This window comes from Equus asinus, chromosome 25, assembly GCF_041296235.1.
Source record: "Equus asinus isolate D_3611 breed Donkey chromosome 25, EquAss-T2T_v2, whole genome shotgun sequence".
NCBI classification, from domain to species: Eukaryota; Metazoa; Chordata; class Mammalia; order Perissodactyla; family Equidae; genus Equus; species Equus asinus.
In genome coordinates this window covers 33,144,477-33,168,436 of record NC_091814.1, presented here as the reverse complement: position 1 = coordinate 33,168,436, position 23,960 = coordinate 33,144,477, and the positions used below count along the sequence as shown (strand labels likewise).

Here is a 23,960-nt window from a genome sequence, read left to right as displayed (position 1 = left end):
TGTGCTTATTTGCCATCTGTCTGTATATCCTCTTGAATGAAATGTCCATTCATGCTTTTTCCTCATTTTCTGATTGGATTGTTTGTTTTTTATTGTTGAGTTTTGAGATTATATATTGTAAATTATATAGTCTGGATACTATTTCTTTCTTGGATATGTGGTTTGCAAATATTTTTTCCAAGTCATAGCTTAACTTTTCATCCTTGTAAGAGAGTCTTTGCACAGCAAAAGCTTTGAATTTTGATGAGATCCAATTTATCAGTTTTTTTCTTATGGATTGTGCTTTTGGTGCCAAGTCTAAGAACACTTTGCCTAGCCTTAGAGCCCCAAGATTTTCTCTATGTTTTTTCCTAAATTTTTTCTTTTAAAAATTGACACCTGAGCTAACAACTGTTGCTAGTCTTCTTTTTTTCCCTGTTGTTTTCTCCCCAAATCCCCCCATTACGTAGTTGTATATTTTAGTTGTAGGTCCTTCTAGTTGTGGCATGTGGGATGCCGCCTCAACATGGCCTAATGAGCGGTGCCTTGTCCGTGCCCAGGATCCGAACCCTGGGCCACTGAAGCGGAGTGCGCAAACTTAACCACTTGGCCACGGGGCTGGTCCCTCCTAAAATTTTTATAGTTTTACATTTTACATTTAAGTCTGTAATCCATTTCAATCTGTTTTGAGATCTATTTTTGACATTTTTGTATAAGATGTGAGACTTATATTTGGGTTCATATTTTTGCCTTTGAATGTCCTTTGCTCCAGCACCATTTGTTAAAAAGGCTGCCTTTCCTCTACTGAATTACTTTTTGCACCACTGTCAAAAATCAGTTGGGCATATTTGTGTGGGTCTATTTTTGGGTTCTCTATTTTGTTCCATTAATCTAAAAGTCTATTTTTCTATCAATACCACACAGTCTTAATTACTGTAGCTATATATCAAATCTTGAAACTGGCTAGACTGATTCCTCCTATTTATTCTTCATTTTCAGAATTGTTTTAGCTGTTCTAGTTCCTTTGCCTTTCCATATAAATTTTAGAATAATCTTGTGTATATTTTATAGTCACAAAAACTCTTGCTGGCATTTTGATAGGAACTGTGCTAAATCTGCATATCAATCTGGAGATAATGGACATCTTGAGTACACTGTCTTCTAATTTACAAACACAGTATGTCTCATCATTTATTTATGTCTTTTTTGATCACTTGTATCAGTATTTTTTTGTTTTCAGTATAAAAATCCTGTACATGTCTTGTTATACTTAAACCTAGGTAGTTTTTGAGTGATTATAAATGGTATTGTATAATTTTGGTGCTCATTTCTAGTATATAGAAATACAGTGATTTTCGTGCATTTATCTTGTATTGTGTGACACACATAAGTTCATACGTAGATTCCTTGGAATGTTCTGTGTACAACATTAGGTCATTTGCAAATAGGGATAGTTTTATTTCTTCCTTCATGATCTGGATACCTTTTCTTTTCTTTTTTTTGCCTTATTGAATAAGAGTTCAGTGTTGAATAATAATAGTGAAAGTTAATATCTTGCCTTGTTCTTGATCTCAGGGGGAATGCCTTCTGCCTGTCACCATTAAATATGATGTTAGCTGTAGGTTTTTTGTAGATGCTCTTTATCAAGCTGAAAAAATTCCTCTCTATTCCTATTTTTTCTGAATTTTTCTCATGAATGGGTGTTGAATTTTGTCAAATGCTTTTTCTATATCAATTAATATGATCATGTGATTTTTTTTTCTTTAGCCTGTTAATATGGTGAATTATATTGATTGATTTTAGAATGTTGACTCCACCTTCCACCCTTGAAATACACCCTACATAGTCATTCTTCTATATATTGCTAAACTCTGTTTGCTACTATTTGTTAAGGATTTTTGCATCAGTATTTATGGGAGATATTGGTCTGTAGTTTTCTTCTTTTTGTTCTGTCTTTGTCTGGTTTTGGAATCTGCTTTTTCTGTGGTGTTTGGCTATGGTAGGGTGGTTATTATCTAAAAGTTTTCTGTCCTTTGAGGCTGCCTCTCTCCCAGTTCTTTTGTTAGAGAGAGGGAGCATTTGTTGGGACTTTTTTGTCTGCACCCATTGGTGTTTCTAGATTTCTGGCTTCTTCTGCTCCAAGTCAGGGAATATATGAGGCAAAAAGCAAACCCACAGAACTCAACCTTCTGTTGTTCCTAGCCAGTTTTCTTTCCTATCTCTACCTTCCAGAGTCTTCTTATATTTGTTTTATATATAATGTCCAGGGCTATTAGTTGTACTTAGAGGTAGGCGTAGGGGAAAGTATGCCTACTCCATCTTTCTTGAAGCAAAAGTCCTATTCAGCTTAATTTTATTTGCTTTATTCTTACAGGTCAATCCCTTTTCCTGTCTGAAGTCTCAGGGCTCAAGCTTCCTTAATCACCCTCATATAAATTTCTTTCCATTGGAGAGAAATTAAAATTCCAGGCCTGGAAGAGCCCTGTGCATTGGTGGGAGGGGTGGAAACAGTTCCCAAACCCAAAGAAGCACACCGGACACTCTGGAGTTCTTGCTTTTGCGCACCTTTTAAGACCTGGGGCAACCATAGGGAACGGATATTCATTCAGATTATTTTATATTCACTAAGAGGTCTTTAACCTCTAGAGGAGAAAAGAAGTTCCCAAGACACAAGAGGATGTTTCACCTAGAGATTTGTAAGAACCTGTAAGAGGCACAGAGGAGCAACTGGTGGGCTGGGGGTCCCTTCCAGCTTGGGCTGGCTTCTAGAAGCATAGCTTTTTGCCTTTGACTATTGAAGGTGAAACCCATCTGTGATACCTTCTTGGAGCTAAGTTTCTCTGGACTTCATCTTTCACTGAGTCTGCTTCCTTAAAAACCTGTGATTTAGGAAAATGTAACCTTGATGTGGACCAGCATGTGCTTTTACTCCAGGTAGACCTAGTTTGGGATCCTGGTTCCATCTTTTGCAAACTGTATGACCTTGGAGTTTAGTCAGTCACTTAAAAACCATCTTGTAGTGCCTACTCTGGACAAACCACTATGCTGGGTTTTTAGAATAAAGTAATGGGTACCTTTCATTGCTCCCTTTTCTTCACTTTCTAGCTATCAGCAAGTCCAGCTGGTTTTACATAAAAAAGATATCTGAAATCAGACTACTTTTCTCCATCACCCCATCTTTGTTCCCAGGCTGTTGTAATAGCTTCTCTCATTCTGTTCTTCCCTCTAACCCTTTGCCTCAATTCATTATCTACACAGCAGCCAGGGTGAACTTTTAAAAACATGTATCGGATTATTATTCTCCTGCTTAAAACCCTCCAGCTGTACTCAGAAATACTGAGAATAAAATGCAACACTTTCCCAGGGTCCACCAGATCCTTTGTGGTCTGGTTTCTCCTTCCCCTTTGAGCTCATCATCTTCCCTTTCCTCTGAATTCAGCATGCTTCAGTCACACCAGAATTCTTCCTTTTCCTGAAACTACCAAGCTTGTCTCACCTGCAGGTCATTAGACAAGTTATGCTCCCTGCCTCAGATAATTTTTCCAAATGAGTTTGAATGGCTGGTTCCTTGTTGTCATTCAGGTTTCCCTTCAAACTCTCTCTCTCTCCTATTTGTCAAGTCACATCCTATCAACTCACTGTGTGTCTCTCCCACTTCTTGTTTAGCTCTTATCACAATTTGAAATTATCTTGATTTGTCTGCTAGACTGAGCTCTAGGAAAGAAGGAGTCATGCTGTTTTCTTCATTGCTGTATGTCCAGTGTCTGGAACAGTTCCTTGCACAGAGCAATAAATATTTGTTGAGAAAAGTTGCTTAATTCTCTTGAGCCTCAGTTTGTCTCTTGTCACCTAGAATAATAACTGGCTAATAAAGCAAGGTTGTATTTAGAATTAAGTCAGATAATAAATGTATATGGAGTATTTAGTACAATGCTTGGCTCACAGTAAGCCAAACAATAGTTTGTCATTGTTTCATTATGATTATTTATATTATAATGTTTACTTCCATTCTCCCATTCTCTTCTAGTACTGTTCCTGTACCTAATGGTCTGTTTGGAGTGTCATGAGTATTTGTCAGTGACAGATGCTGACTGGTTAGGTGCTTGCAATGAAATCCTAACATAGTTCTCTCTTGGCTGTGTTTTTCTGTACAGGTCCTGCAGCTGGGCTCAGACATCCTTCCCCAGTACAAGCAAGAGGCACCAAAGACTCCCCCTCACATCATCTTACATTACTGTGTTTTTAAGACCACGTGGGATTGGATTATCTTGATCTTAACGTTCTACACAGCCATCTTGGTCCCTTACAATGTCTCCTTTAAAACCAGGCAGAACAACGTGGCCTGGCTGGTTGTGGATAGCATCGTGGATGTCATCTTCTTGGTGGACATTGTGCTGAATTTTCATACCACCTTTGTTGGACCAGCTGGGGAGGTGATTTCCGACCCCAAACTCATCCGCATGAACTACCTGAAGACGTGGTTTGTGATTGACCTTCTCTCCTGTTTGCCCTATGATGTCATCAACGCTTTTGAGAACGTGGATGAGGTTAGTGCCTTTATGGGTGATCCAGGGAAGATTGGTTTTGCTGATCAGATTCCACCACCCCTGGAGGGGAGAGAGAGTCAGGTACATCCCTCAAATCTCAGACCTTGTTGTCTTGTCTTTAAAGCTGGATTAAATGTGGGTGGTCAACGGAAGAGTAATTGAATGAGTGGGAACTAGCATGACTGATGTCCGGAACAGAGGGAGCATGCTTGATAAATATCCTTGCCTGCTGTTCTTGTCCTTTGGAGCTGCGGAGGCCCTGCATGTCAGTGATTGGATGTGGAAGAGACCAAAGGCTTCCCTCTTACTCCACATGGAGTGCAAGCTGCTGGCTCAGGGGTGGTGGGGCTGCAGGAGCAGGCATGCACTGTCACTGCATTGGTGAATCTTTTACTCCGTATGCAATTGCTGAATGCCTACCTATTCATTATTCTAATTATGGCGGCTTGTCTATCCTCTGCTGCTGACCTTTGGCTGTTTCATAGCTAATTAACTCCTGGCAACAAAGACACTGTTTTCCTCCATGTTAACTTGCTTGCTTGCCTTTTTTTTTTTCTTTTGGTAAATGTTGGAAAAGAATGAGTTGTTTCTCTGCTAAAATGAGTTTTGGAGGTGACCGGGCATTCAGTTTTCCACATTCATCCTTTACTAAATTTGCTGCGGGAGTCAGGCTATGGTTAAATCAGGCTCTTGTGACTAAGAGGAGTAGTGTTGTGATTGGATCACACTGTTTGGATTCTTAATCCTGCAGGCCACGGAATTAAAAGACGATAAATGCCCTGTAAATGTGTTGGAATCAGGGCATGCTTAAACAGTCAGTGAATGGGTGCCTGAGACATGTTGCAACAGGAAGGGGCAGGGCCATTAAAGTGATTTTCTCCTTTGAAAAAGCAAGTTCTCAAGTCATTGCACTGTCAAAGTCTTATCTGGTTTAAGTGTTCTATGGGGCTTGTCCTTCTTTTTTCCTAGTCCTTAGTTGACACTCCAGATGGATTAAGATAAGGCAGTTCATCTCGTAAATCTTCAGCCTCTTTAGCAATGGACCCTCATTGCCTCAGATTACAGAGAGTCCCAGAGGTCTCAGTCTGGCTGGGCTGTTAACTGAGTGGGTAATCCAGGAAGCCATCTGGAGGCTGAGTTGAGGCAAAACACATTCTCAGGGCTAATGGACTGCTGGGACTTAACCTTGAGATAGTTGGAAGGAACAGTCAGCTCCCTGCCAGGATCACAGGACCTGGCCGGTGACTCTGTGTCTTGCTGGTGGCATAACAATGCCTCTCTGCCTTCAGATCAGTATCAGTAGTGGGCAAGGACTCCAGCCTCTCCCTTTGTGAGAACCCAACTGCCTACCGCTGCTCTTTGCAGGGAAGAAGAGATGCCGTTCAGATGCTGTAGACTGAGGACAACCCCTGCCTTTACCTGTGTGGTGTGTTTTAACATGCTTTAAAATCCCAAGGAAGAGTTCTCTGAGTGACACGTGTTAATCTTGTGGGGGGATTAAATGAGTCGAGACTGATCATTTACAAGAACAAAATCACCCCTAAAGTGAATGTTGGGATTCTTAAATGTGAATTTTAGTACATGTTGAGAAGGATATTTTTCTCCGTGAACACATTTCTAGAAAATTTTATGTTCGTTAGTGAGGAAAAGATGATCATTTTGGCTTAGATAATTCAAATGAATTATTTCAACCTAAAAGAGCTTCTTATACACACATATGGGAAATGAAATTTAACTTTAAAAAAACCACTCAAGTTTTTAAAATAAACCATTTGCTATTTATAACAATGGCATTGAAATTTTACAGATAAATAGAACAGTTCTTCGGCTTCCCTGGGTTCTTATTAAACATTGGCAGAGCTACAAACACATATGTGAATGTGTCAAGATTACCTTGGAGGTTAGCAGAGCAGATGGCTTCTTCCCAAACACTGTGTCTGCTGTGTTGGAACTCCTTTGCCATTAATTGTAGGGACCCCAACACGGCTTCTGATTTCTACTTTCATGAAATAGATTGTAGACAGGAAAAGCATCATTTATCTGTAGCTTTCTAGTTGCCAAAGAGTTTAGCATCAAAGCCTTACTACAATCTCTTGATCGTAAGTAATAATATGAATATTAAGGGGCTGTAGCTATGATTTGCTTCCACAAAGACTTGGTTTTGTATCTGGTAATTCCTTCTAAAGCTTTGGTTGACACCCGAAATAATGCCTTTTTGTGACAATTGTGGTGGTGTTTGGGGAGATCAGCGTGAGGAACCTGAATATTTGGCTTCTAGTTCTCTTGGTATCACCTATTAGGAGAGCCAGGAACTGTGTGCATGTCATTTAGCCTTTCTGCAGTACAGTTTTCCTATCTACATCTTGGAGAAAATACTACCTTTCTTGCCTGAAGGCATGGCATTTGGACAGTGGGTTATTTGAGTTCTCTGGTAGCTGTAGTTTGGTGAGTTCTGAAATCTCATGTGCATGAGTCTCACCTCCAGAAGCTGATTCTAAAACAGGAGGCCTGGCACCCTGACCTCTTACCTGCAGTGGGGGTGGGAAGAAGGTGGGATGGGATGAGGGCACTTACAGGGTTAGGATAAGTAGACCTATTGAAGGTCAGCGCCCAGTAGGACCATGGAGGTCACCTAGTTTAACCTTTTTTTTTTTTTTTGAGATTAGCCCTGAGCTAACATCTGTCGCCAATCCTCCTCTTTTTGCTGAGGAAGACTGGCCCTGAGCCAACATCGTGCCCATCTTCCTCTGCTTTATACATGGAACGTCTGCCACAGCATGGCTTGACAAGTGGTGCACAGGTCCGCACCTGGGATCTGAACTGGCAAACCCCAGGCTGCCGAAGCAGAACGTGCGAACTTAACTGCTGTGCCACTGGGCTGGTCCCTAGTTCAACCCTTTTAGCTCACAAATAAGGAAACAGACTCAGGGGGAGTATGACTCACTCAAGATGGCACAGCAAATCATATGGCCACAGCAGTAATGAGTCCCCTTCTGACTCTTCTCTGTTCTTAATAGTGACAGTGTTGATAAAATAGGGATAAAATACTGAAGGACACAGTTGAGTCAAAACTGATTGAGAAGTTTCCTGTATGTGGCTCACCCCTTCCCTTGGCTTGGTGATTGTGGTGGGGACATTGGATACAGGGCACAGGGAAGTGGGCAGCTGCATTTTCCCCAAGGCAACTGTGTTGCCATGAGATGGGCAGTTTAAGATGCTTGCAGAGGGACAGACCCAGCTTGATTTTGCAGCACAGGCCTTTTGTTAAAAGGCACCATTGAATTAGTAGGAATGAAGGGCTAGTGGGGCTTAGAGGAGGTTGGGGAGGCCATGAAGAGCACCCCACCCATCAAACCTGGACTAGGCTGGGGAAAATCCCTTCGGTAGGAGAATTCTGATCAATGGCTCACTTTCACCACAGGCTATCTTGTTACCCATGCTTTTGGGAGTTGCTTATCTAAGATTGCAGCTCCCTCTGCTCGAGCTCCTTTCTCTGGGAGAGTGTGGGGACAAATAAGAAATTATTGACTCATTTCTCATAAAAAATGCATGGAGCTGAGTTCTCTCTGGTGTCCTCCTAATTATGCCAATGGAATTGTGTCCCAGTGGATACCACCAAAGAAGAGGGGAATGAGCGGTGGTGGCTTTGCCATCTGTGTGTATGTGGGGTTGGGGAGTGGGTGTGGGTCTTGGGGAGGGGGGCTCTTGAAATGAAAGGATTGGACCCACCCAAGGCTTGGGTTAAGAAAGAACCAGGCTAAACTGCTAAAGCCAGCAATTGTGAATTCAGCCCTGTGGATGTAGCCCATCTCCATGCTTTAAGCCACACCAATGATCCCTTTTGGCTCCCCTTGTTTCACTTATGTAGATGGCCTACATTTGCGTCATTCTCCAGTCTGTTGGTAATAATCTGTTTTGGAGGCTGTTTGGGAATATGTTTGCACATTCGTTAAACCGGTTAGAGGACAAAAGGTCTGGAAACTGGGTGAACTAAAGCATGGAATGGCTATGCTGAAGCAAAAGCCAAATGAGTTGCTTTCAAGCACTTTGTGGATTACTGACCTGGTGTACCTCATGGATTAAAGATGGAATTATTATTCGCAAAACATGTTCCCTCTCCTAAGGAAACCTTATTGCTGATTGCCATTGGTGTGTGGAAATGTAAACAGGAGAATGGAACCGATCATACCATCTTCCAGGTCACAATTCTGGCACCCTGGGGCCTGGAGAAGGCCAGTTATTCCCTTCCATCCCTGGTTCTGTCACCTCAGACAGCAGCATGACCAGCTAGTGCTGGTGACACAGCTGACACTTGCTAAGAGCCCACTCTCACAGGGGATGCTCACCTTGGAGCAGAACAGGACCAAGGTGTGCTGATGAAAGACAATAGCACTGACAAGAGCTTCCCTTTGTCTAGAGCTTTTACCTTTCCCAAATACTTTCCCACAGATTATCTTTATTCTAGCTCTGTGCCAGTGTAGGAACTGCCCTGAAGTGGAATGTGATTTGTCAGCCACGTGTGACTGCCACCCAGCTGTGCAAACTTATGAAAATCATTTCATCTCTCTGGACTTTGCTTGCCTCACCTGTAAGATGGGTCCAACTCACTTGGAACCTCCTGTGGCTCTAAGACAGATATTTTTCTCTCTGCTCTGCACATGTGGGGAAAAGGCCAGGTTGTCCTCCTGCCTGATGGCAGCAGTTTTGCGGTCGTAAAACTAGACTCCAGTCTCTTGACTCCCAGTCCTGCGCTTTTCCCTGTGAGCCATGGTGCCTCATGAAAGATCTGGAGACAGAGTAGACCAGGCTGTGCATTTCATTCTCTAGGTCCCCCTCTCTGAATCATTCTGTGGCATGGCCCCTTCCACATCCCTCTCCCACAGCTGACAGGTGAGAGGTTAGGGTGGTCAGCCTGGGTGACCCTAAGCTGAGGTCGCTGGTGCATGTGTGCAGGGCTGGACGGTGAACATGGAGGTTGGAAGTGACTCCAAGGGCTGGTTGCCCACCTGTTTCTCTCTCCTTGGCAGGTGGGCTCCCCGCTATGTTCTTCTAGGTTTGCCATTCCCAGCTCTTCCATGATTTCCATATCACTGATGCTGAAAGCAATTTGGACCCATGTACACCACTCATCCTGTTAATTTGTGGTTGTCTATACTCACCTGTGGTATCTATTTAGGTAGATGGACACCATTTCAATTTTCACGCCGGTAACTCTTCTGCTGTCCCGCTGAAAGCTAATAGCAAGCTGTCAGCTAAAAGTCATGAGATGACCAGCACTTTTCTTTCCTAGAATCCCAGCAATAAAGGCAACCCCGTTTGCTTGTAGCAGCAAAATTCTTTTTTATGAATACACTATTTTTCAGAGCAGTTTTAGGTTTATAGAGAAATAGAGCAGAAAGTACAGACCACCTCCACCACCCACAGTTTCCCCTATTATTAACATCTTGCATTAGGGTGATAGATTTGTTACAGCCAACACTGATACATTATTATTAGCTAAAGTCCATTCTTTACATTAGGGTTCACTCTCTGTAGTAAATGTTTTATGGGTTCTGACAAGTGGATAATGACATGTGTCCACCATTATGTGTCGTACAGAGAAGTTTCACTGCTCAAACATCCTCCGTGCTTCGCATACTTATCTCTCCCTCCCCTCCAAGCCTTGGCAACCACTGATCTTTTTTCCTGTCTTCGTAGTTTCACCTTTTCCAGAATGTCATAATGTTGGAATCATATAGTATGTAGGCTTTTTAGATGGGCTTCATTCATTTACTGGGTTCTTAGCATTTAAAGTTCTTCCACGTCTTTTGGGGGCTGTCTGATAGCTCATTTCTTTTCATTGCTGAATATATTCCCTTGTATGAATATACCATAATTTGTTTATCTGTTCAGTAACAGGAATTAAAAAATCTCATTCTTGAATAGCGTAGGTTATGTAAACCTGATCAGTGCAGGCCTTGTTCTGGGATTTCCTCTTCTCGTAGGTCCCTTGGACATGGAGAGGGGAGAGGAATGAGACACTGGCCTGCAGAACGGCCTGGCTTGGCAGCCTGTGCTATCTCCTGTATAAAAACCGACAATGTGTAATGCAAGTTGTTATGTCTGATAATACAAATGGACAGGAAAACAAAATTGTATTATAATATCCTCACATTTCACTCTCTTTTACTTGGTATTTCTATCTTTTATGTTTGTACTGAGTATTTCCAACGTCCAAGGATGTTGGCAAAAAGGGGATAAAACCAGACATATCGTAGTTTCCATCCATGTGTCTTGTTAGCAGCAGGAGGTGCTGCTGATGGGCCTGTTTCTCTTGATGACGCTGACTTGCCAGCAGTGGTCGGTGGCCAAGATCTGAGATGTTATCAATGTTGTTGCTGTCCCCATGCTGCCAGTATTGTCATCTCCTTGCTTTCACTGATAAGGAGAATCCAGCATATTCCTCTTTATTTCATTTATTTACTTATTTCATTTATTTCCTGTTATTTTCATTTTTTTTTTTTTTTGAGGAAGATTAGCCCTGAGCTAACTGCTGCCAATCTTCCTCTTCTTGCTGAGGAAGACTGGCCCTGAGATAACATCCATGCCCATCTTCCTCTACTTTATATGTGGGACGCCTACCACAGCATGGCGTGCCAAGTGGTGCCATGTCTGCACCCGAGATCTGAACTGGCGAACCCCAGGCTGCCCAAGTGGAACGCGTGAATTTAACCGCTGCGCCACAGGGCCCGCCCCGGAGTGGGAGCATTTTTAACAGCAGGAAGTTGATCCAGGGTGGGCTCCCAGAAGCAGTGACTTACAGCAGTGAAACTGTGATTCCAGAATTTTAAAAAATGTGGAAGTTGATGATGCTCTGAGGCAATGCAAGAGTGTTGCATTTTGGAGCAAAATAGACTCAGCTGCCGTGCCTGATTGCCTTCTGCTCTCACACTGTCCGTTCTCGCCCAGGCTCCTTTCTGGCCAACCCAAGTTCTACTTTTCTTTTAATTCTCTACCAGCTTTTCTTGGTACCTCTTTAAGGTTGTTCCTTCTTTAAAGAAATCTTACTGACTTAGGTTGATAGGGGATGGGACTACAACTTCTCAAGGAGGCCCCGTCTAACAGGGGCCACAGAAAATAGACACTGGCAGAGGATGTGAGCTGTGCTGCTCCAGGGGTCAGCCCCGGATGTTATGGCTTACTAACAACGGGGAGCACTCAGCCTAGCGAGAGAATCCAGGAAGGCTTCCTGGAGGAGATGACTGGTTAGTCTGACGTGGAATAAGGAGGACATTCTTGGAAGAGGAGAGAGCATGTGCAGGGGGGTGTGCTCTTAGGGATGAGCAAGGCATTCATTCATCCAAAGCAGAGTCAGCACTGGGGAAGGGAGGAGTGGTGAGAGAGAGAGGCAAAATCCAGTGGTAGAGTCCCAGAGTCTTGCCAAGGAGTTTGTGTTGTGTCATGTGGTCAAAAGACAACCATCAGGGTTTTTCACTGGGAGTGTGACATGGTTTGACTTTGATTTTGAAGTTGTAGCCAGGCAGCAGTGGTGAGAATGAGAGGGAAGTGACATGTGTCTCCACTTCCCCTCTTCTTGTTCCCTTAAACCCACTGCTGTTACCTCCCCAGCTGCGCTGAAGCAACCCCCGCTCCCCCCAGCCCTAAATCTCTTGTTCCTCTGGCCCTCAGTCCTAATGCCTGGCCAAGCTCCCAGCCTGAATCCCAGTTGGACCCAGCTCTCTGGCTCCTCTGGGCTGTGCTGCAGAGCCTCTCTGTGTCTGGAGGACCCCTTCACTACCTAAATCCACCCTCAGTGCGCTTGGAATGCCCTCCGTGTCTCCCCAGGCAGTGCCCTCCAAGGGAAGTGCACAGTTCCCTTGAACCTACTGAAGTTAGGCTGTTGCCTCCACCACCGCACTAACCCTTGGTCATAAATCAAGTGACTGTACATGTGGGGTTTATTTTTGGACTCTGCTATGTTCCACTGGTTTGTCTATTCTTATGTGAGGACCACACTGTCTTAATTAGCATAGCTTGATAGTAAGAATTAGAATCAGTTACCTTTGTTCTTTCTCTTCAAGATGGCCATGTCTATTCCAGGTCCTTTGCACATCCATATAAATTTTAGGGTTAGCTTGCCAATTTCCACCCAAACCTAAGAAACCTGTTGGGATTTTGATTGGCATCACATTAAATCTAAAAACCAAATTTGGAGAGAATGGAAGTCTAATACTGAGTTCTCCAAATTGTGACCATTCACTCTTCATTTATTTAGGTCTTTAATTTATCTTAGCAATATTGTCTAGTTTTCAGTGTCAAGGGTTTATACATCTTTTTCATTGTTGTTGTTAAACTTATTGCTAGATACCTGGTGTTTTTGGTGTTCTGTAAATGGGATTTTTAACAATTTCATTTCCTAGTTTATTGTTAGTATAGTCATATGCTGCATAATGACATTTTGGTCAACGACAGACGGCATATACAACAGTGGCCCCATAAGATTAGTACCATATAGCCTAGGTGTGTAGCAGGCTGCACCATCTAGGTTTGTGTAAGTACATTCTATGATGTTCGCACAACGATGAAATTGCCTAACGAGGCATTTCTCAGAACATGTCCTCATTATTAAGCGATGCACGACTGTCTAAAGTTTTTTTATTGACTTTGTTTGCAGCAAAGTGGCCAGATTTGCTTATTAACTTGAATATTTTGTAGGTTCTTTTGCATTTTTTATATGCACAATCATGGCTTTGTGAATAAAAACTATTCCACTTTTTTTCTTTCCAAAATTTATACCTCTTATTTCTTTTTCTTGACTTAGTCCTGGCTAGAATCTCCACTGTAATGTTGAATGGAAGTGGAGAGAGTAGATATCCTTGTCTTATTTTTAATCTCAGGAGGAATATGTTCAGTATTTTACCGTTAAATATGTTGTTGACTTTAGTTGTTTGTGGCTTGTAAATACTCCTTATTAGATTAAGGAGTGTCTCTTATATGCCTAGTTTTCTGAGAGTTTTTATTATTAACATGTTTTGAATTTTACTGAATACCTTTTCTGCATTTATTGAAATAATATGTTTTTTCTCCTTTATTTTGTTAATGTGGTGAATTGTTTTGATTAACTTTTGAATGTTGAATTAACCCTGCATTCCTGGACTAAACCCTAGTTGGTCATGATGTATTGCCTTTGCTACATAACTGTAAATTTTCTAATACTTTATTTAGGAATTTAGCATTTATGTTCATGAGAGACACTGGCCTTTAATCTCTTTTCCCTTGTTATATCCTTCTCAGGTTTATACAGGGAAGTATATACTCTTCCACTGGTCTCTGAAAGAATTTGTGTAACATTGGTATTATTTCATCCTTAAATAATTCATCAGTGAAGCTATGTGGGTCTGAAATTTTGTGGGGGGATGGGAAGATTTTAAATTACGATTTCAATTTCTTTAGCAGATATAGGACTATTCAGAAATCAACTTTTTTCTTGTGTCCTTATTTTTAAAGAGTATCCCTTGTAAATAAATTGCAAAGCGTTGATTCTTTTTTAGTTTTTGGAAATCTGGTTCATCAACATTTGTCTTGTAATTGGAATATTTTGTCCACATGTTTGTCTTATAATTGTTGCTATCATTAGGTCTTACTGTACCATCTTGCTATTTGTTTTCTGTTTCTCATACCTATTTTTTGGTTCCTTTATTCCTCCTTTCCTACCTTCTTTGGATTAATAAATATTTGTTTATTATTCCATTTAATTTCCTCTCTTAGCTTTTTTGTTGTTTATTTTTGTTTTATTCTTTTCGTGCTTACCCTAGAGATTACAGTTGCATTCTCCACACGTTAAAAGCTATTGAAATGAGTACTTTTACCACTTTTCAAACAACAGAAGATCTTTACGAACAGTTTAATTCTATTTACCCTCCTTTTTGCCCTTTGTGCTATTTTTGTTATAAACCTACAATACTTTGTTATCATTATTGCTTTCAATTGCCATTATTCTTTTATATTTATCCATATGTTTTTCACTCTTCTCTTTAGTTTCATATTTCCTTCTGGGATCAATATCTTTTAGCCTGAAGATCTCCTTTAGTTTTTTTCACAGCACAGTTCTTTTGGTAATGAAGTTTTCTTATCATTTGTTTAATAATGTCTTTATTTTCTCTTGGTATAAAATTATAGGTTTGCTTTTTTCATTTTGAATCGTTTAGCAGGTTAAATATGCTATTGCTTCTGATGAGAATTCAGGTGCCATCCTATTGTTGTTCTGCTCAATGTAATGTGTCTTTTTTTCCTCAGGTTCTTGTAAAATTTCCTCTTTATTTTTTGTTTTCAACATTTTGACTGTTGAGTCCCTTGGTGTTTTTTTATGTTTTGTATTCATCTTGCTTTGTATTTGCTGAGCTTCTTGAATTTGTGGATTGATGACTGATAATTTTTGGAAAAATCTTGGCTCCTATTTCTTCATATAATACTTCGACTCCATTCTCTCTCTTCTGTCCTTGTAGGACTCCAGTTACATAAATGTTAGACTGTTTGACTATATTCCACATATCTCTTCTGTTCTGTTCTTCATTTTCTTTTCCATCTATTAATTCAGGTTGACTAAGTTTTATTGACCTATTTTCTAATTTACTAATTCTCTCTTCTGCTGTAACCAGTCTGCTGTTAGACCTTTCCAAATAGTTCTTAGTTTAAAATACAGTTTTCATTTCTAGAATGCATATTTGATTCCTTTTTTTCCTTTTGTAACAGATTCATTGAGATATAATTCGCACATCATACAATCCACCCATTTAAAGTGTACAATTTGGTGGTTTTAGTATATTTACAGTTGTACAATCATCACCAAAATCAATTTTAGAATATTTAAAAAAATTTTTAATTGTGGTAAAATACACATAAGATGTACCATCTTGGGAACAACCCCATGGCTGAGTGGTTAAGTTCGCATGCTCCACTTCATCGGCCCAGGGTTTCACTGGTTGGGATCCTGAGCGTGGGCCTAACACCACTCATCAAGCCATGCTGAGGCGGCGTCCCACACAGCACAACCAGAAGGACCTACGACGAGAATATACAACTATGTACTGGGGGGCTTTGGGGATAAGAAGAAGAAGAAGAAGAAGAAGAAGAAAGATTGGTAATAGATTGAAGCTCGGGGCCCATCTTTAAAAAAAAAAAAGATTTACCATCTTAACCATTTTTAAGTGTACAGTTCAGTGGCATCAGTACGTTCACATTGTTGTGCTACCATCACTACCGTTCATCCACAGAACTCTTTTCACCTTGCAAGACTGACACTCTGTACCTATTAAACAATAACTCCCCATTCCTCCTCCCCACAGGCCCTGGAAACCACCATTCTTCTTTCTGTCTCTATGAGTTTGGCTATTTTAGGTACCTCAGAATAGGAATCATACAGTATTTTTCTGTTTGGGACTGGCTTATTTCACTTCACATAGTGTCTTCAAGGTCCATCCGTGTTGTAGCATGTTTCAGAATTTCCCCTGAATAATATTCCATTATATGGATATACCGCATTTTCTTTATGCATTCCTCTGTTGTTGGACACTTGGGTTGCTTTCACTTTTTGGCTATTGTGAATAATGCTGCTATGAATACGGGTGTACATGTATCTATTCAAGCTCCTGCTTTTATTCTTTGGCTATGCCCAGAAGTGGAATTGCTGGATCATATGGTAATTCTATGTTTAATTTTTTTGAGGAACTGCTATACTGTCTTCACAGTGGCTGTACCATCGTTACATTCCCACCCGCAATGCACAAGGGTTCCGATTTCTCCACATCCTCACCAACACTTGTTTTCCATATATAGTCATCCTAGTGAACGTGAGTAGACATCCTAATAGGTGTGATGTGGCCTTTGATTCCTTTTATAAAAAATAGATTCCAAGACCTTTGAGATCATTTTTTTTCACTGGTTTTTGTTCTTCCTCATGCATCTAAATACAGGCAGAGGGAAGTATTCAGAGAGGTAGGAGAAAGAGAACACTGAAAGTTATAGAAGCCACTGGAAGATAAAGTTATAGCAATGAAGGAGTGATCTTCCAAAAGGCCCTACAGGACTCCTACATGCTGAGAAAACTTATGAGCAGATTTGGGTTAGACGGATTATAGAAGGCTTCCCAGAAAAAAAAAAAAAGCCTGTTTAGGAAGATATTGGAAGAGGGGTGGAACTCTGATGGGTGGGGAAACAAAAAGGACCAATGAGAGCAGAAAGGGATAAAGGGGCACATTTGTACGGTGACGGATGGAAACTAGACTTTTGGTGGTGAACGTGATGCAGTCTATACAGAAGCCGAAATATAATGATGTCCACCTGAAATTTACACAATGTTATAAACTAATGTGACCTCAATAAAATAATTTTTTAAAAAAGAAAAAAACTAAGGCACAAGGCATTGCATGTGAGGCTGAGGGAAAGAGGGCATTTTCTTTGTTTTGTTCTTTATTTCTGAAGTAAGACAAATGCTAATGAAAAATTAGCCAGTCATTTGTTAGTGAATCTCTTAACTCGATTGAAACTCTAAAAGGGCAATAGGAGGCCCATGGTTTAGCTCTAATTGATGAGGACACTGATTGGCAGTCTGTGTCAGAGCCCTGCAGACATCATAAAATTTCCTCCTACATTATCATGTGATTTTTAACTCTGGAGTCCACATGTGGTAGCTTATAAGAGTGCTTCAGGCTTCAGAGGAGAAATATTCTGCTTCAAGGATGCACTTCCAAGTGAAGTCTGACTATTGAGAGCCTCTGGACAATCTTTAGAAAAAGAATTTTTTCATTTCTTATGAAATATAAGAATAAGAATATACTTATATGTTAGCTGTAAAAAGGTAGAAAATATGGATGAAGAAATAAAGATTACCTATGATTTTATTTCACGCTAAATTTTAGCGTATGTTGTTTCAAGTTTTATTTTTCTTGTAATATATGCATACATATTTGACATGTATTTTATTAAAATGGAATTATACTGTATGCAGTGAATTGAACTCTACTGTCTAAACAATAGGTTTTATCTTTCTATGACATTATTCTTTTTTTTTTTTTTTAAAGATTTTATTTTTTCCTTTTTCTCCCCAAAGCCCCCTCGGTACATAGTTGTGTATTCTTCGTTGTGGGTTCTCCCAGTTGTGGCATGTGGGACGCTGCCTCAGCGTGGTCCGATGAGCAGTGCCATGTCCGCGCCCAGGATTCGAACCAACGAAACACTGGGCCGCCTGCAGCGGAGCGCGCGAACCCAACCACTCGGCCACGGGGCCAGCCCCTATGACATTATTCTTTTACAGCATGAATTTAAATGATTATATAATAGTCCATTGTATGGACGTATCATTAGTTTGTGCTCAACACTTAGGTAATTTCCTTTTTTTTTTAACTTTTCTAATCATCACAAACAGTGCCACAGAGAATATCTTTGTAAATAAACCTGTGTCACATTCCTGATTATTTCTTTTCTTTTTCTTTTTTATTGTGCAGTACAACATAAAAAAGAAAATACTCAAAACAGAAATGTATCATCTATGGTGGCCATCATCTAGGTCAAGAAATAGAACGTTACGAACGCCTCAGACATCACTCATCTCCCCTCGTCACTCTCTTTCCTCCTCCTCAAAAGTAGCCACTATTTTAACACTGTTTCACTCGTAGCTGTTTCTGAACTTTATAGAAATGAAATGAGACAATAACGCATTCTTTTATGTTGTCTTATTTTGTTCGGCACGACTTCAGAGAGATTCAGGCATGTTTTTGAGTGTATCAGCAGTTAGTTCATTGTCATTGTTGCCTGTAACCTATTATATGAGTATACGTCAATTTGTTAATCCAATCTACTTGTGACGTTCATTTAGGTTATTTATGTTTTTATTTAATGAACATTCTTATTCATACCAGTACACTCATTTCTATTGGAAAGAGTGGAATTGTTGGGCCGTAGGTGTGTAGGTGTTAGGTGTATTATTTAGTAAATACTGCCAAACACTTGTTCTCAGTGGTTGCATAAAGTGGTTGCAATATATGAGAATGCCACTGCTTTGCTTTCTCCCTAATACTGGTACATTCAGTTTGTTTAATTCTAGCTAATCTAATGAGTTTGCAGTGGTTTCTCATTGTAGTTTTGATTTGTGTGTCTCTAATGACTAAATAGGTTTAACACCTTTGCATAAATTTTTGTTAGGGGTGGTCATTTTGGTTATCCTCTTTTATGAGGTGCCTGTGCAGTCTCTTTTTCCATATACAATAGATTTTCTTTTCAGAAAAGTGATTCATAAGTCCTTTATGAGGTCTGGATATGAGCCCTTTGTGGGTTATACATGCTGTAAATATTTTTTCCACTATGTGGCCTCCCTATTTTCTCTCTTAATGGTGCCTTTTGATGAGCAAAAGTTCTTAATTTTATCAGAGCAATTTCCCAATTTTTTTTTTTTTTTGGTGAGGAAGATTGGCCCTGAGCTAACATCCATGCCAGTCTTCCTCTATTTTGTATGTGGGATGCTTCCACACCATGGCTTGATGAGTGGTGCCAAGTCTGTGCCCAGGACCCAAACCAGCAAACCCCAGGCCACCAAAGCGGAGTGTGTGAATCTAACTGTTACATCACCAGGCTGGCCCCTTATCAATCTTTTTATGGGTCTTTGTGTCTTGTTTAAATTTCCCACTCCCAAGTTCATGAAGATATTTTCCTATATTATCTTCTACAAGTTTTATCATTCTCATTCACATTTAGATCTGCAATCCACTTGGAACTGATTATTATGTATGGTGTAAGATAGAGATCAAGTTTAATTTTTTTCTCCATATGGATATCTGGTTGACCTAGGACCATTCATTTGAAAATAACATTCTACCTTCACTTGTCTGCAGTTCAGCCTTTCAGATATCAAACGTCTGTATAGGCGTGGGTCTTTTTCTGGATTCAGTTCTCTACCATTGGTTTGTTTGTCTATTCTTGCACAAATATCACAGTGTGTTAATTAATGTAATTTTGTATAACACTGGTTTTCTTTCTTTCTTAAATGTTTGTTAGAATTTACTAATGAGGCAATCTGGGCCTGAAATTTTCTTTTATGAGGAGGTTTTCAATTATGGATTTCATGATTTTAATAATCAAAGACTCATTCAAATTGTCTATTATTTCTGGAATTCATCTTTGTAAACTGTATTTTTCTAGGAATTTTTCTATTGCATTTAAAATTTCAAGTTATGAGTGTACAGTTGTTCATAAATAATAATATCCTTTTATCTTTTAATGTCCACAGGATATGTAGTGGTGGTGTCCCTTTTTGCATTTCTGATTCCTGATATTGATTATATTCTCTCATTCTCTTTTTCTCTTTCTTTCTTCCTAATCAATATTGCCAGGGGTTTATTAACTTTGTTATGAAATGTCTTCAAAGAAACAACTTTTGTTTTAGAACTTTGGGATTTTTATATCTTTCTGGTGATTTGAGTCTTTTAACATTACGGAAGGTGTATGTCTAGCAATAATTTTCCTGTAAAGTCTACTTTGTGCAATATTAATGGTGCTACACCATCTTTTTTGTCTATTTTGACTGTTTATGTGGTATATTTTTTCCATCTTTTAACAGAAACCTTGCTATATTCTTATATTTTAGATATATTTCTTCTAAGTAGCCTATTTTGCAATCCAGTCTGACACATTTGCCTTGAATTTGAAGGATTTAATTCATTGCCTTTAATTAATGTGATATTTTGGTTTATATATTCTGTCTTGGTATTCACTCTTTTTTGTCCCACCTGTTCCTTGTTTCTTTTTTCATTTCATTTCTTACCTTCCTTTGGGATTCATAATTTTGTATTATTCCAACTCCCTATTAACCCTTTATTTTCTTTTACTGTTCTTTTGGTGGGTACCCTGAAAAATACAACATGATTTGTCCAGTTCTATCATAGATTAGCATGGTGCCTCTTCGCAGATGTTGCAAGGGTTTTAGAACACTTTAGATTCTTTTGCCGTCTTCTTCACTTAGGAGCGATTGTTGTCAATTATATATATTTTATATGTACTTTCATTGTTGTTTTAAGCAGGCAATACTCATTCATATCTATCCTCCCTTTCATTTTTCCTTATCCTTTTCACCTAGCTTCCATCTGGTCAAGTTTTCCTTCTGCCTTTAGTATTTAATTTAATCTACTGGTGATGAATTCTCTTGATGTTGCTTTAATTCTTGAAAGATGTTTGCACTAGATATTGAATTCTAGATTGAAAATTGTTTTCTTTTGGTTATTTGGATATATTTTTCCATAATCATCTGCCTTCTATTATTTCTTTGAGAATTCAGCTCTTAGTACAATTGTTGTCTATTGTCAGGCATTCCATCTTTTTTCCTGTGGCTGCTTTTAAGATACTTTCTTTTTCTTCCATTTTTTTCCCTCCTCTTCTCCTTCTTCTGTCAATTTAATTGTGATATACCTAGGTGTGGCCACCATCTGTCAGGGGCCTTATGGGTAAGAGACTGTTACTGAAGTGATGATTTACAAAGGCATTGAACAACATAAGGCAACACAGCGAGGGACAGTGCAGACCTGGGGCTAGTAACAGCAGGAGGCTGGACGAGGATTAGAGTTAGGAGTCTTTACTACCTCTAGCATGAAGGAGTGAGAGGAGCTTTCACTAAAAGCTGGAAGCAGAGAGACAGTATGGAGAAAGCCACTTTACGGGAACTATCACCTTTGGTTGAGGGATGCAGATAGCGTGTGGTGACCTGTAGGGAGACAGCTGGGGAAATGAATACCCTGATCTCACTTTCCTTTTTTCTCCCTCCGATCTCTATTAGTTCTCCTCATTGGCAACCTGGGACACTGAGCAGGAGAGTGGATTTAGAGGAGCGTACAGGGTTCAAAAGGATTCTTAAATCTGTGGCTCAGGTATCATGAACATTTTCCATAAAGGGGCAGATACGTATTTTAGGTAGCGTGGACCACATATGGTCTCTCCTCCTTCTCTTCTTTTTTTATGACCCTTGCAAATGCAAAAACCATTCTTAACTCACAGGCCCTCTCAAAACGAGCAGCTGGCTGGATTTGGCTGTTACGGATTGAAGCCTTTTGGGGGAGGTCAGTTTTAGAGAATTCTCAGCCACTACCTCTCTATAACTTTACTTCTCTTTTTTCTTTTCTCTGCTCTGGAATTCCCAGGACGTATATTTTAACTCTCCTCACTGAATCCCCTGTGTCTCTTATATTCGCTTTTGTATTTTCTAACCTCTGTCTTTCCATGCATTATTCTGCATACTTTTTTTCTGACTCATCTCCCAGTTTCCTAATTTACTCTTTAGCTTTGCCTAATTACTTTTAACCCCTTCTATTGCATTCTTAATTTTGGTTGTTGTGTTTTTCAGTGTCAGAATTGCTATTTGCCTCATTTTATAGTTTCTAATTTTCTTCTGAAATTCTTGATCTTACCTTTTATGTTGTCAAATACATTAAGGATAATTATTTTAATGTCTATTTTCAATAAATCCATAATCTGAAATCTCGATGGGTCTCATCCTATTGCATTCTGTTGTTTCTCTTAGTTTTCTTTTATGTTGTTTTATCTCTTCAGGTGCCTAATTATTTTTGATTGTGTGCTGGACATTCTATGTGAAAAACTGTAAAATATTGTGGGGCCTAGGATGGTGCTATTTCCTCCAGAGAATATTTAAATTTGTTTCTTTAAGCTCACTAAGAGCATTAGCAACCAGACTCACCTAAATACAGTTTCAAGGACTGAGGAGATTTGAAGCTGTATTTCAGAACTTTTTCTAGTTTGCTCTGCTCTAAGGAATAGTCATTGAGGTTCCAGCTGAAAGCAGGATTACCAGGGCCCCTTTCTTTGGTAGCCTCCGTACTTTTCCTTTTGTCCTCTTAAATCCAAGAGGCTGTCAAAGGCAATGTTCAGATCTTCAGCCTCTTAGCTGCCTCTACAGAATTGGCAAATACTCTAGGAGAAAAGCTGTTCCAAATGCTGGACTTGCTCTTTGGGTTTCTATCATCTTCCGGATTTGACCCCACAATTCTTCACTGCCTTACTAGCTTACTGATGCATTCTGCTGATGCTAAAAAACAGTTTTTCCAGGGTTTGTAGTTGTTTTTGATGCGAGAGATCATCTGAATTTCTTAGTCCACTATTACAAGAAGCTCTTGAGTATTTCTCTGGGAAAATTATTAAAAGTAGAATTATTAGGACAGTGGGAATGCACAATTTAAAGGCTTTTGATACATACTACCAGCTTGTCTATCAATAAGATTGTACAAGTTTCCAAAGGTTCCTGCTAGTCTTCTCATGCCTCACCAACACCAGATGTTAATTTTTAAAACTGCTAATTAGATAGGTCAAAATTGGAATCTCATTGAGTTTTTATTAGAACTATCATTTAGACTGTCTAGATTTGAATCCAGCTTCTGCCTTTTACTAGCCGTGTAACTTGGAGCAATTATATTTAACTTCTCTGTGCTCAGTTGCTCACCTGAAATATTGGGATAATTATTATACCCACTTTATGGGATTGTGGTGAGAATTAAATGAGTTAATTCAGGTGAAGTGAGTAGAGCAGTGCTTGGTATATCAAAACCTCAGAGTGAATGTTAGCTTTATTGTTATTTTAATTATTAATATTTATATGTTCTTGATCACTGGTCAGAATACAATGCTATTGAGGTCTTGCTCATGCATTTTTTCCTGATTTGCATATCTGTTTCTCAAAATCTTAATCACCCTTTATGGCTTAGCTTAGATGTTCCTTTACTTGTGACACCATTTCTGATTTCTTTGAGCCAGGTGTGATATAGTTTTAAATTTGCAATGGATTTTATGTTTGTGTCCCCCTCCCCAAATTCGTGTGTTGAAACTCTAATCCTGATGTGATGGTTTTGGAGGTGAGACCTTTGGGAGTTAATTAGATGACGAGGGTGGAGCCCTTGTGCATGGGATTAGTATCCTTATAAGAAGTGGCCAGAGAGCCAGCTACTTCTCTTCCCACCATATGAGGATGCAATGAGAAATCAGTTGTCTGCAACCCAGAAGAGGGTCCTCACTAGAACTCCACCATGCTGGCAACCTGATCTTGGACTTCCAGCCTCTAGAACTGTGGGAAATAAATTTCTGTTGTTGATAAGCCACCCAGTCTATGGTACTTTGTTACGGCAGCCCAGACTGACTGAGACACTATTCAACCCCCATGGAATATTATTTACACTTGGATTATAGCTACATTCTATCTTGTACTACAGATCCACAGTGCGTTATCTGTAACTCCAAAATCCAAACAGCTGTGAAAATTGAGTTTTCATAACCTATTTCATGGCAAAATCTCCACTGACCTGAATGTATTTGGAGAAATGTGACCTGAACTGATGTGTACTACTTATGGTTTCATATAGCCCACTTAATTCAAACATTCAGACATTTCTCTGCAGAAATATAAATGTG

The 23,960-nt window shown here is 39.7% G+C and overlaps 1 protein-coding gene across 4 annotated transcripts in view; it reads left to right on the top strand.

Annotated features, from left to right (window-relative positions):
• The window catches only part of KCNH1 (potassium voltage-gated channel subfamily H member 1), a 370,873-nt gene that overhangs the window by 76,185 nt on the left and 270,728 nt on the right, over window positions 1-23,960 (top strand). For 3 of the 4 annotated variants that reach the window (XM_014834829.3, XM_070497276.1, XM_070497275.1), the window contains exon 6: window positions 4,134-4,526. In XM_014834829.3, the coding sequence (XP_014690315.1) occupies window positions 4,134-4,526 (393 nt within the window). Of the gene's footprint in view, window positions 1-4,133; window positions 4,608-23,960 lie in introns of all 4 variants that reach the window. The other variant, XM_014834830.3, reaches the window with a different exon arrangement.